This window comes from Erythranthe guttata, chromosome 14, assembly GCF_056151865.1.
Source record: "Erythranthe guttata isolate IM_541 chromosome 14, IM_541, whole genome shotgun sequence".
Lineage (NCBI taxonomy): Eukaryota > Viridiplantae > Streptophyta > Magnoliopsida > Lamiales > Phrymaceae > Erythranthe > Erythranthe guttata.
The window spans coordinates 12,290,084-12,304,984 of NC_142546.1; the positions used below are offsets into that span (position 1 = coordinate 12,290,084).

Sequence of the window (14,901 nt, forward strand, 5' to 3'; positions counted from 1 at the left end):
TTAAAACTAATACGTTTGCGCTTCTTCCAATTAGCTTGCTAGGATCGTATCATACTCCCCCTCTTTAAAAGGATGCGTCCTCGAATCCGGACAAATATAACAAGGAGTATAAACAAAATCAATCTCATGATCGATCACTCTATTCGGTAGAAAACTTACACATCTCCGCACCATCTTGCAGCCATTGAAGTGTATATGAACATGGATATTTTGTAGCTCGAAGTCCCAATGTGTTCAACCTCTGTATAGAGAATGATTGAAGGATCTCTCTAGGCACCGACATCTCATCAACATTCACACTGAGAGTTTGCACTTTGCTTAACTCGGCATTAACTTCGATGAATGGTTGGATCATATCATTCTCCACCTCTTCAAAAGGATTCGTCCTCGAATCCGATCCTTCAATTTCTTCTTCAAGTGGTGGGACGGTTTTGCACTTTTCATCCTCCTTGGGCTGCAACTCAACAATATCGTCTTGCATCCCTTCAATTTTTACACCAATGCTTTCCATGATGTGTAGAACATTTTCCTCCATGGGAATTTCAATGTTATCATTCCTCTGAGGTGGTGACACGTAAATAATTTTTTTTCTCCTTTGCAGAATCATCAGCAATGTTGGACCACAAGTTCACGAATTGTTTGCTCGGACACTCTCCTCTCTTAGTCTTGAATTGCTCTCGGTTTTTGATTTCTCTCTTTTAGGCTTTTGCAACGATTCTCACCATGCTCGTTGGAGAACTTCTTTGCGAATCCCAGCTCGGCGAACTCCGTTATTCTGACTTAGTAACTTGCCTCAAGCTTTGCATCTTCAATTCCCTATAATAATGGGCAGGAACGAACCTCTTTCTCATAACTGCCTTCATGGACTCCCAATCATCAATTGATGGTTCACCACAGCGGCGCCTAGTTAAGACAAACTGGTCCCACCAGGTAATTGCATAGTCAATGAACGCTTCGACGGCGAGCTTCAACCTTCTTCTTTTCGGAATAATAATGACAATCAAATACAAGCTCAAGCTTTCTTTCCCATTGAATGTACGCATCAGGATCACTCTTACCTTGGAAAGATGGTATTGTCAACTTGATTGAGCTGAAGTTTTGATATACGCCATTTCTTTCTCGACCAAAATTTCCTCGGCTTGATATGTTTCCAATTTGGACCCTCGTCCCATACTCTCCCTCCTTGATTTTTTAGTGTTCACACAAAAATTTCCATCACGATCTACCTTTTTATCAGGATAAGGTATAACTGGTTGATGAACATCACGTCGTACGTATGGCCCTCGAACATGTTGATCTTTGCGTAGTTCCTTTAGTTGGGTAACAATTCCTTCCATTCGATCTTGGAGTTCCTGGAAGCATTTTTCCATCGGCGACATCCTACGCTGCTCAATTCTTTCTCCTTTATAATCTGTCTTCTCGGACATGATCAAAGCAATTTTTTTTCTTTTTATTTTTAATGACACAAACAAAACCTTACTAAGACTCTAATCAACTCAAAATAAAATAACAAAAATTGGAATTTGATTTTTTTTTTTTTTGTTTTTTTTAATGGACTGTAGACAAAACCTAACTTAGACTCAAAGAAACTTCAAACAAAGAAATAAATTTTGAATTTTTTGAATTATTTTTTTTTGTTTGGTTTATGGACTCTAAATAAACAAAACAAAAGAGTAGAAGACTCAACAACAATAGACACGAAACGGAAAAAAAAAAAACGAAGACACGAAAAAAGGACTGACTCAACAATCAAGATAAAGGATAGACGAAACATGTTTTGGATGTTGACTCTCATACCAACTGATACGAACCCCATAGAACTCGTTACGAGACCCAATACCTTACGCGGAAGTAAGATCGAAGACATCCAAAACAAAGATTCAAGTTTGGCGGAAGTAAGGAATAATGACCCCATAGCTATAAAGAGCTAGAAACCATTATTATCAAGGTGGAATATTGACCCCATGGTTATAAAGAACAAGAAACCAATATTATGTCTCTAAGAAAGTTACAAGAATCCACTTGTAAAATCCCGAAGTTGTTGTAGAACAACGAAGGAGAAATAACTTTCAATATACTCATACATTCAATAAAATTCGTCCATCAAAATAGGCCAAATTGGCAACCTATATATAAGATCTAAAAAGACTTTTTTTTTCACAGGATAAGGACTCCTACCTAATATAAAATAAGAAAATTTATAAATAAGCAAATCCTAACCATAAAAGACTCTAAAATAATAAAAAAAACATAATAAATCCTAAATTAAAAACATGCACAAATAAATTATATAACTTAATAAACCTTCGTAACTCGTGCAGACATTGGGTTGTGCACGTGCATGCAATTAAAGTTCAATGTCGACACTGTTCCAATTCGAATATCTCTTCGCTCAAAACATGAAAGTTGTAGAGCTTTCAGTTAGCTTTCTGAATAATTTTGAATCAGCTTAAATGGACTTTAGATGCGAGAGTTATAACTCGAATTGTAAACAGTGCCAGAATAGGCGAGAATCTCGAATGCATGGAATTCGACTTGTCCAAAGAATTTTTCTCTTTCTTTTTTTCCAATTCCAAACCATAGACATCTCAAACATTTGATACCAACCTTTCTTCTCCAAGGAAAACTCGAATATCCTTTTAAAACTCGTACGCTTGCGCTTCTTCCAACTCTTCATCTTTGAGCTTGCTAGGATCGTATCGATAAGTGATCCATCAACCTTATCCATGCCACTCTAAGTTGTTCCCGTCGCTATCACGGGCTACAATTTCAACAGAAAAGTATTTTTTCCCCGGCAGTAAGGCAACATCAAAATTTAGTTCACCACTCCACTTGGTGGTGGCTGCCATGCCACACACCAGCATATGATAACTTTTTCTTTGTGCTAGACGTCAATTTCGCTATTTTAAAAGCATCAAGATATGCTCTACTCCAATGCACAATATCAATCATCGGTATTTCTCTCTCTCCATGAAGCTCCTTATTCCTAATATCCCATACTTTTCATGCTATGATTATAGCCACATTGAAATCGTCCGCATTCAATAAATGGTGAAGACTTTCTACAAAATTCCATGCAGAAGTGAAAACTATGTATATAAATTTATCAAAGGGTGCGACCTCTAAACTTTGTTCAACTTCCCTGTCATTTAACAAAAATATGGAGGGAGTCTTCCACTGCCATCTGTTAGTAATCGCAAATAGGGGAAGTGGAAATTTTTCGACGGTTCAACTCCGCTTTGGTGGGTAATATGTTTGTTACAATACAAATATATTATGGTTAAAACTAATACTATTTTAAATAAAGTACATAAACATTACTTATTTTTTCCATTTATACATTAAAAGAAAATAAAAATCATGACCGATGCCCCTGAATAAGCGAATTTTTTTAACATACCCACCGTTGTATTGTTTCAAATAAAATCACCCCCTTTAGAGATTTTCAAGGTCCATCCCTCCGTCCCTGCTAGAGCCCCGTTTTGACTGTATTTATAAAGTTTGCCTTGGGCCCGAAATTCCTACAAATGGCCCTATATGCCACCAACAACTTGATTACTAAGCTCACAACACCGGATCAGGTCTTGAGCACATAATTACATTAGAGTTTTCTCGCATCTAGATTGAGCTGGACACGCTCCTCATTGTCCAGCTTCTTACATCTCAGGACACCGACCACTCGACCTTGCAGCCTCGTAAAGTGGTAGTTATAGTTAAATTAGGGGTGCTAATTTTTTTTCGAAACAAAAAATCGAAGTATATAAAAAATATTTTTTCCTAAAAAAGAAGTTGAAAAAATATTTTTTTGTGAAAACAAAAATCGAAAAAAAAAAAAAAAAAAATTAGGAAAGAAATTTGAAATATAGTTTTTTTTCCAAAAAAATAAAAACAATATTTTTTGTTCAATGTTTTTCGAAAAATAAAATAAATATATCGGAAAAACTGAAGGAAAAGAAATTCGGAAAAACAAAATTCTGAAAAAAAATCGAAAAATAATAAAAAAATTATTTTTTTGAAAAAACAAAATTGGAATAAAAATCGAAAATGATTTTTTTTCCGAATTGTTATCGATTTTTTTTCGAAAAAAAAAATTGTCGGAAAAACAGAAGAAGACAAAAAATTCGAAAATTTAAAAATAAAATATTTTTTTACGAAAAAATAAAAAAAATAACAAAGTATAAATATTAAAAAGAAGAAAAAAATTATGTACAATAAAGAGCGTAATTTCGGTCATTTTCATGTAATTAGGTTGATGTTAAGGAAATCAAATATCAAATACTATTAAACAATGAAGAGAAAAAAAAATCCAAAATTATCTTGACTAATGTTATCTTGCATTATAAATGAATAAGCTGGCTATGTGTAATATTGGCTGAGCTAGTGATGACAGTTTGACCAAAACTATTGATTTGTACAGTGAATGGAATAATATATATAGACCACACAACTCACAAGCTAAGTGAAAGAATCGGAGGTGATGTATATTGTATCGAGAAATAATTGACTGAAGAAGATGGGTTTTTTGTTGGACAAATTAGCGTGGAGTCTCTTCGATCTAATCCACAACTTCTTGATTAAAGTGCTGAGATGCACATGCATGGGCAGATGTGCTTCTTTTTGACTAAACTCAATGAACTCAAACATGCAAATACCCCCATACTTATTCTCACTCCTTTATCTGACACCATCCTTGTTATTTTTCTTTCAATTTTCTCTCTCCCTCCTCACCAGAACAACAACAACAACAAAAAAAAAAAAAAAAAGAAAAAAAAAAAAAAAAAACTGAAGCTGCATCCCCCTCTTTCCTGAAAAAGGGGAGTGGAATTTAACCAAAAGAAGAAGACCAGCGAACAAAAAAAGTTGATTAAATAAAAACAAACAGAAAATGTAAAACATATACAATATTAGAACACCAGTTGATTGCTTATTATTTACTCAAATTCTTGTACCAAGAGCAAAACATTCGTCTCCAAAATTTACTATATTTTATATGAAGATTTATTATTTATCAAGTAAGGAAGTATTATTGGTCCTCTTAAACAATTTTATTTTATGTGTATACCGTGTAGAATTAAACTTCTATAATTAATACAGAAAATTACACCTGCACTCTTAAGTTATTCTAAAATAATTTTAAGGTTCTTGTAGTATCGGTATTACAATCACCCCCGAAACATTGTCAGAAACCCTAACGGAATAATGCGTTGGGTAACTTATTCCATTAAGGTTCAAACGGGCAGTGGTGGAGACAATATAGAGCTCGGGGGTGACGTGGTTGACGGAGGCCCGCAACATTTCTTAAATCTTTATTATTTCATATAATATATCTAAATTTTCGTTTATGGTAGTATTAACGGCCATGCGTAAAACAAATATAATGCATATCGATCTCCAGGACATGAAATCTCAGCTACGATAATTGTTTCAGGGGTGTGACTGTAATTACCAATACCACAGAATCATCACGGTTATTTTACTATACCTTATGGGTGTGGGTGTAATTTAACACAGTTAATATAGTTATTTCCAACTAACAAAATTCTATTAAATTAGTTAGCCCACTAATTGATATATGGGGAAATTAGCTAGACACCCCTTATTCTGGACTTATATAGGTAGAGATCCTAGTTACTAGATGAATATAGGCATAGGTCCTTTATCACAAAAAAATAATATAAATAAAATAAAACAATTAGTATATGGACATAAACACCCTCAATTAATAAGAAAACAAATCTCATACACTCCTCTCTCTCCAATCTTACGTATCTTTCTTCCTATATAATCTCTCATATCTTTCTTCCTCTCCATCTCGTGTCTCTGGCTTTTTTCTTCTGATTTTTTTTTCTTTTCGATCAACACTTTTCGATTTTTTTTCCGATCAACTTCTTTCTTTCTTTATACCCTTTCTCGATTACATCTGTTCGACTTTTTTTTCCCTTTGGAATTCGAATTCTTTTGGATTATGTTGTAGGGAAGGGAAAAAAAAAAATGAAGCTTTACATTATTAGATGATTTTTCGGTGAAAGAGTTAAAAGCGGACAACAAACATAAATCGCTCCTTGCTTGCACAAGGTGAGTTTTTTTCTTCTCGTTTTGTATTTGTCAGTAGTGAGCTAATAATGTTTGTTTGTATTTCTAATTGATTTTGGTTCAATAAATAGCAAAAAACCAAATAATGAAACAACAAAATCAAATTGTTGTTGCAAACTGCAAATTGCAATCGATAACAATAGATTTTGTTGCAAACTGCAAATTGCAATCGATAACAGTAGATTTTGTTGAAACTCCAAATTGCAATTTTTGCATTGATAGAATATTTTTTTATAATTTTATTGTTGTTTTTTGCATTTTTATGATATATATGATATTTTTGTTCTGTATTTTTATTTTTATTATTTGCATTTAGATATTGCATATCATATTTTTATTTTATTGTTTGTAATTAGATGATGCTGATTTTTTTATTTGTTCGATTTATTGTTTGTATTTGGTGAATTCATAGGTAGTTTGTTGTTTTAAATTCAATAATGCAAGTTTTAATTATTAGTTTGCTATTTGCATTTTACAGAGACATAAGCGGTTGGTTGCGGCAGTGGTGCGGCGTTCGTAGCGGTGGTGCATTTTTTATAACCTGAGTTGTTACCGAACAACAAACAATTTCTAAACTGCAAACGACACGAAGGCAAATTGGAAAACAACAAATCGAACGAAGGAAAAGGGTATGAAGGCAAACTGCAAACGACCTTGTAAATTGCAAACGCTCAGACATCCAAACCTATGGAAGGCTTCAAAATTTGTGGAGATTTTGGTTTTGAAAAAACAGGGAAGAATCGATATCAAGAGATTTGCAATCCTAATTTTCGGATTTGCTGTATAATATAGGGAGAAAAATATGGGATTTGATTTTGAGAATTTATTTTACCATATACTGGTAGGGGTATTTCTGATAAATTACAAATAATAAAATCTGCTGGAAATTAGAGTTTATTAGATGGATTTTAACACATATAGGGCTCGTTCGGTTACCGCTATAAGGTTCTATTAACTAAATAGTAGGGGCTAATAGCATGTCCGGTTGGTAAGATTCACACTTTTTCAAACCCGCTACTAAAATCAAAGCCCGCTATTAAATGGTACTATTTCTTTAAATTAGTAGCACCCCTCCCCCTGAGATTAATTTAATAGGGGGTGACTAAAAAGGAAAAAGACAATTTTATCCTTAAATTCATATTTTATTATTGTAAACTAAGTGGTTTTATAGACAATTCATATATAATAACCGATTTTAACAAATTTCATAGAAAATCTAATCTAAGAAACCGAACATGCTACTAACTAAATAATTAATTAGTCAGTAGGAAGTTAATCCAATCTCATGTAATCCAATCTAATCCAATATAGGTAACCGAACGAGCCCATAATCTCTTATAGGAGGACCTATAGCAAATTGCCCCTTGATATATTAATAGTAATTAAATTGATGCATTAATTAATAGGGCGAATGACAAAGAGACCCATGAGAAGAGACTTAAATGCACATAGGTTCAGACAAAAAACAGTCTTGCAAATAAACCCATATTCATGTCTTTTGTCTAAAATACCCTCTATAATATATTTTTTATCAATTCCATCAATTATACTCTAACTTCCTCAATTTTACACATTGATCCCGGATTTGAACAAATATATCACATTAACCCCCATTTTCATAATTTTCTCAAAAAAATATTTTTTTTATGAATTTTTTTTTTCCGATCAGATTCCGGCGTTGATTTTTTTTCTCTCTCTAAATTACTGTTTTTAACAACAAAATTATTGTCTAAAATAGTAATATTAAATACCAAAATAGTAATATTACTGTTCCAAACTATAATATTACTAATATTACTGTCCCGAACAGTAATATTATGAATATTACTTTCACAAACAGTAATATTACTAATATTATTGTCTCAATAGTAATATTATTGCATGAGACAGTAATATTTACGGTCGAAGAACAATGCAGGCCAAGACGATAAAATTAATTAATACAGTAAATTTACTGTCTCAGACATTTAAATTACTGTTGGAAACTGTAATTTAGCAGGCAAGACAATAATATTAATGTTGATGTGGTTGACAGTAATATTACTGTAACAACAGTAATATTATTGTGTTTACAGTAATATTACAACAGTAGACAGTAGTATTATTACGCTACTCCGTCAACAACTCAAATAAAACAAAAAACCCAAAAGATAATAATATTGATGACAGTAATATTATTGTGTTTACAGGTATTTTACTATCAACGATAATATAATTACGTTGACTTGTCAACAAATCAAACAAAATAAGAAAAAATAAAAAGCCAAAAAAATAATAATATTGTCGCTGACTCTAATTGTACTGTCAATGACAGTACAATTACATAAATGTACTGTGAACGACAGTGTCGTACAATTACGTTAATGTACTATCAATGACAGTATAATTATTGTTAATGATAGTACAATTACGGTCAACATTTAGCGGCGGGGGTAAAAAACGGATAAAAAATCACTAAAAAAAATCAACGCCGGAAACCGGCGGCAGAAAATGTAGACAATTATTTTTTCGAAAAAGTCAACGCCGGAAACCGGCGGCAAAATAATAATTTCATAAAAAATTTCTAAAAAAATAGTCAAAATTAAAATTTTGTGGTCAAAATTGATTAAATTGGGGTTACAATTAAGAATTGGGTGTAAAGGTTTGGGAGTAATTTTGTCATATACATTAATTTTTCCTTTATTTATTATACATATTAAAGGGATGTGCTTATTGAAAGATATAACCCATGAACCTAGAATAATAAAGATGGTTGGTCAGATACTTATGCACAAAAACCTCTTATATATCTCACAAAAGAGAAATATCTCCTTTTTTTTAAGCTGTTTTATTCACAAAATCCTTTTTGGCCACCCCAGCCATAAGCATGGGTACGCCCCTACTCCTGGGCCAACAAGATTGCCGTTAAAGCGGCCATTGCTTCACCTTCCACCAGTTGAAGATTACCATGCATCTTGACCACCCTACAACCAAGGCTTCTTCCGTCATTATCACGAGCAATCGTTGCCACAGTTAATCCACGATATCCTCGTCGTATAGCCGCATCGAAGTTTACTTCAACGACATCAGCCGATGGTGGTTTCCACTCTGTAGGATGAGTGTTTTGTAAGGTAGAGTTTGGGCGCAACTAAGGACATTTGTAATTAGTCAAATAAGACTCGCACCAACTAACCAGATCCTCTACCCGCACCATCCTCATGTTTCACTACTTTGTTTCTTTGTTCCCAAGCTTTCCAGGCCATGACCGTTGCCAGAAGAAACAAATCCTCGCCCATCATCTTTTTGATCTTTGGTGGTAAGGGCAGATTCCAAATGACCCTCCAATCGCGGTTTGGCTCCCCATCTACTCGACCTACCTCTCTCCCGCCTGCGGAGATCCATTGGAGATGGATTATTCAAAACCATGTGGTTACATGATTTAACGGTAGATTGGCCGGTTGTCAAAAGGCCCCACGTCCAAATATCCTCCGTGAGGAGACCGCCAGCCGAGACTGCTAGAATCCGTTCCACATCTACTGGCCAAAAAAATTTGCTCACCATCTCCTTATTCCATGAAGTTGCTTCGGGTTCCAATAAGTCCGATACACGATCTGGAAATGCCGAATATAATGGCTTTTTGATGAGAATCTTGAAAAACCCACCATCCAAGAGCCAAAGGTCTGCCCAAATGGAAGTGTTTGTACCGTTACCAATTCGACGTTGTAAACCCATGTGTATGTACGGAATAACCTTCCAAATGCATCTCCAGGTTGTCGACGGACGGCTCCCAAGTCAAGCGGATAAAAAATTTCCATTACGGAAATATTTTGCTGCCAGAATACGTGACATGAGGAGTTCTGAATGGGCAAGAATGCGCCATTAGGGAAAATAATATTCATAATGTTACTGTTCAGGACAACAAAATTACTGTTCGGGAGTAATATTACTGTTTGAGACAATAATATTAGTAATATTATTGTTTTGACATTCAATATTACTATCTCATACAATAATTTTGTTGTTAACGTAGTAATTTAGAGAGAAAGAAAAAAAATTGACGCCGGAGACGGACTGGAAAAAAATTTCAGATTTTTTCTGATTTTTTTTTTAAATAATGAAAATGGGGGTTGATGTGATATATTTGTTCAAATCCGCGGTCAATGTAAAATATTGATGAAATTAGAGTATAATGGATGAAATTGATGAAAATTATATTATGGATTGTATTTTAGACAAAAGACATGTGAATACATTTATTTGCAACTGTGTTTTGGTCTGGACCTACGTGCATTTAAGTCCATTGTCACGGGTCTATTTGTCATTTCGCTAAAAAAAAAAACCCACCCCTAAATATAACCGCACGAACTATGAAAATACAAAACTAAACCCTTCAACATCTGGTGGCTCCACTTAGGAGAATATTTAGTTAGATGAATTAAATGAAGCGCGGACAAATTGGTGTGGGTAAAGCCTAAAGAATGTAATTATGATTAGTAAAACAAAGCCATTATGAGCATGAAATATTTGTCTGGGATATGATTTGGGCATACAGAGGACTGGTCCCTCGGCATTGCATTTGCATCCATAAAACAAAAGGACTGGGTCTATACCAAGAAATTACTAATATAATATTAAAGTTTGACTGGATTTTTATAAAATGTAGCACAAATTAAATTTGACTGGTTAAACTTAAAAAAAAAAGTGATAGTAGCATTATTTATTTCCCCCAGAATTTGCAAGGACTGAGAAAAAATATGTATAATAAAAAGTAAAAAGACAAAGGAATGATTTATTACAAAGTGGTACTATCCTCCAATCAGAAAACGAGCCAGTTCACGTGACAGGTCACTCTCATTCTTACCGTTGATAAAAGTAATAACAAGTGGAAATAAATAATAATAAATGTTTCACAAGGGCGGATTAGTAACAAAATTAATTAAAAACATTACAATAACAATTAACAATAAATAAGCAGTAGAGTTAAGAGAATAGGGCAGCCTTTTTGTTTTTGGATTATAAATACTGGTTTCTGAGTTTGCCGGTTGGTTGATATAGCAAAAATGGGTTCCCTTTTGACTTGTGTATTATTGTTTGTTGTTGTTATTCTGGTTGAGTGTAACAATGCATACTACCCAGGCGGCGGCAAACACCGTCGATTTGCGTCACACAACTACAAAGATGCACTCACAAAATCAATACTGTTCTTCGAGGGACAGAGATCTGGTAAACTCCCTCCTAACCAAAGAGTCACTTGGAGAAAAGACTCTGCTCTTTCAGACGGCTCCGCAATGCATGTATGTATTATTCTCTCTTAATATATATGCTTTTTTAATTAATGGTTAAAGAAAAATAGATCTTTGATGTGGGTTTTTCGTGGGTTTAACAAAATAAAAAAAATAAAAAAATAAAAAAAAATAATGCAGGTTGATTTGGTGGGAGGGTACTATGATGCAGGGGACAACGTGAAGTTTGGTTTCCCAATGGCATTCACAACGACAATGCTTTCATGGAGTGTGATTGAGTTTGGTGGTCTTATGAAAGGAGAGTTACAGCATTCCAAAGAAGCCATTCGCTGGGCTACTGACTATCTCCTCAAAGCTACTTCTCATCCAGGCACCATTTATGTTCAGGCATTATATTCTTTCTACCTAGATAGATTAGATCTTCCCTTTTTTTTTTATTAAAAAATATTTATTTATTTGTCTGAAATTAATAATAATAATAATAATAAATATTGGTAGTACAGGTGGGAGATGCAAGTCAGGATCACGCTTGCTGGGAGAGGCCTGAGGATATGGACACTCCTAGAAGTGTTTTCAAGATTGACCAAAATACCCCTGGCACTGAGGTTGCTGCTGAAACTGCTGCTGCTCTTGCTGCTGCTTCCTTAGTCTTCAGAAAGTCTGATCCTAATTATTCCAAGATCTTAGCCACAAGGGCCATCAGGGTATTTTTATTTATTTATTATCTCAATTTTTACATTATAAAAATATTAATTAAAAAAAAAACATATGAATCTGATTTGTGTTACGTTGTTTTGGTGGTTGGGTTCGTTCGGTTGATTCTCAGGTGTTTGAGTTTGCTGATAAGCACAGAGGTGCCTACAGTAATGGTCTGAGACGATATGTGTGCCCCTATTATTGTGATTTTTCGGGCTACCAGGTACTAGCTCTACATAAATTAGCTTGTTGAAAACCATGTATTAATTAGTTAATTAATTAATTATATAAATTGGTTAAAAGGATGAGCTGTTGTGGGGTGCTGCTTGGTTACATAAAGCAACGAGAAATCCAACATATCTGAGCTACATTCAAGCAAATGGACAGACCCTTGGTGCCGATGAATCCGATAACACTTTCGGTTGGGACAACAAGCATGTCGGAGCTCGAATTCTTCTTTCCAAGGTCTTCCTAATTTGGATTTTGATTTAACTTCTTTCCTTTCAATGTGGGATTTATTATTATTGCGACTAATTAATTAACATGTTTATTGTGACAATTAATGAATTATTATTCAGGCATTTCTAGTCCAAAATGTTCAGCCTCTCCACGATTACAAAAACCATGCAGATAACTACATTTGCTCTCTAATCCCAGGGAACCCTTCTTCCAGTGCCCAATACACCCCAGGTTAATTCATATTTTTGTATCAGTAATTAAATAAAATATGAATTTGAAAGTATTTGTAAATTGTAATTGGTGGTGTGTGACATGTCAGGTGGGCTTCTATTCAAGATGAATGACAGTAACATGCAGTATGTGACATCCACCTCTTTCCTGCTAGTAACATATGCCAAATACTTGACCACTTCTCGCAAACTAGTTAACTGTGGTGGATCCATTATTACACCAAGGAAGCTCAGATCTCTTGCCAAAAAACAGGTGGATTATTTGCTTGGTGATAATCCAATGAAAATGTCTTTCATGGTTGGTTACGGTTCACGGTATCCCCTCAGGGTCCACCACAGGGGATCATCTCTCCCTTCAATATCTTCACATCCCTCTAAGATACAATGCTCATCAGGCTTCACTATCATGAATTCTCAATCACCAAATCCAAACATATTGATTGGTGCTGTAGTTGGTGGGCCCGATCAGAACGACCGCTTCCCAGATCAAAGATCCGACTATGAGCAATCTGAGCCAGCCACTTACATCAATGCACCCCTTGTTGGTGCCTTGGCTTATCTTGCCCACTCTTTTGGCCAACTCTAACTCTAAAAAAAAACCCAAAAACAAAACATTACTATTACTTCACTACTACTACTACTACAACTAGTCATGTGTTTTCTGCTTTTGTTATTTTTGAGGGCCAAACAAATGTTAACTAGTTGGGGGGTTGGGTTTTCTTTGGTTCCACTAATTAATTTTAATTTAGTAGTACTAGTAGTAGTAATTAATCAAAGAGCGCAGTAGCCGAGACAAAATATCTAGTGCTCGAGCCATGTAATGAACTGTGTTGGTCAGTTTGCCCTGTTTAATGAATGCCATTGAATTAAAGTTAATACTTTAATTTTTCTTAATTATTAATATTATTAATAATTAAATAGAAGAAAAAGGAAAAACAAAGCGATAAGTTTATGGTGTAAATTACATATGACACAGTGTGTGTGGAATGATTGAATGCGAGTTTTATGCATTGATGGCGGTATGGCAATGGCCAATTGTGTTGCGCCTTTTTGGTGTTTCATTTTTTTGTGCTATAATATTTTCTATACTTTGGGACTTGTAATGCGTCCTCTTCTGCTTTTAACTTATTAACTTATTATGCTACCAAGCAATCCCACCATTAAATTATTATGCTACATTTCTTCCAATTGGCTGTTTTTAGGTATGAATTAATTATATATTTAATTTTTTTAATTGTAATTATAAAAATAAATAATGTCAATAGTGTATTTTATTCGACATTGTCATTTGCTTTTTCTTTTTTTGGTTTTTTTTTCAAATGTCTCTTTAATTCTTAATTTATTTTTTATGTTTATTTTTTTTTTGCATTTACGTTGGTGATACATTAGGGTTTTCTTTTTCACATCTATCTGTTCTTTATTTTTTTTATAATCAATTGGTAAATAATTTGGTCCCCAAATTGCAATATAATTTGTTACTCCCTTTCCATTATAATAGTTGTTTTTTGATTTTGCACACGGATTAAAAATTTCATGAAGTATGTCTTGATTTTATGAAAAATGTATGCTTTTAGACTAAAATCACTTATCTAATAATTTATGAGTGAAAAATGAATTAAGAAAAGTATTAAAAAAAATTAATAAGAGTATAAACTGGAAATTAAGTAATTGACGCACTGTTGAAAATTTAAAATAAGAGATAATATGGAATAAAAAAAAAATTCTCGAAAAGTGACAGATATTGTGGAATATAGGTAGTAGTAACAATGTTCTCTCAATTTGGGTTTTAGTATCCCTATTTTTGACACATTGGGAACTCAAATATAAAACTTTTAAATATAATTAAACTTTAAATTCAAGATATTGAGAATTTGTGAAATGAAAATGTATTATAGGGGTGCACTTTTTTAGTTTTTGATGATGGGTGTAATATATTAACCGTTGGTTTGGGGCCCAATATTTGACCGTTGGTCTCCTCAAGGAGGAAAAAAATTGGCGGGGAAATGGGCGTGTATCACGTGATGTGTTGAGAGTTAATACTGAGGCACCACTGTAAATGCGTCAGAGGTTTCCTCGTGTTCTGGAAAACGACATTAGGCGGATTTGGGTCTCAAAATCACTTTCTATCGAAGGATAAGGAGTTAAATGCAAATACTCGCCCTGTGTTAATTCTAAAGACCAAAACCCCCCAAGATAAAAAA

At 33.9% G+C, this 14,901-nt stretch overlaps 1 protein-coding gene across 1 annotated transcript; it reads left to right on the forward strand.

Annotated features, from left to right (window-relative positions):
* The first annotated feature begins 10,891 nt into the window (after positions 1–10,891).
* Positions 10,892–13,576, forward strand: GH9B13 (glycosyl hydrolase 9B13). Its single transcript, XM_088813279.1, has 7 exons — positions 10,892–11,366; positions 11,496–11,702; positions 11,819–12,019; positions 12,142–12,234; positions 12,315–12,476; positions 12,590–12,701; positions 12,790–13,576. Exons 1-7 carry the CDS (start codon positions 11,133–11,135, stop codon positions 13,284–13,286), a joined length of 1,506 nt encoding a protein of 501 aa, XP_088669405.1. The 5' UTR covers positions 10,892–11,132; the 3' UTR covers positions 13,287–13,576.
* The last annotated feature ends 1,325 nt before the right edge of the window (positions 13,577–14,901 follow it).

Coding starts and splice junctions, on each gene's coding strand:
- GH9B13 (XM_088813279.1), top strand. CDS start 11,133: ATGGGTTCCCTTTTGACTTGTGTATTATTGTTTGTTGTTGTTATTCTG. Junction 11,367..11,495: donor CAGACGGCTCCGCAATGCAT/GTATGTATTATT, acceptor AAAATAATGCAG/GTTGATTTGGTGGGAGGGTA. Junction 12,477..12,589: donor CTCGAATTCTTCTTTCCAAG/GTCTTCCTAATT, acceptor ATTATTATTCAG/GCATTTCTAGTCCAAAATGT.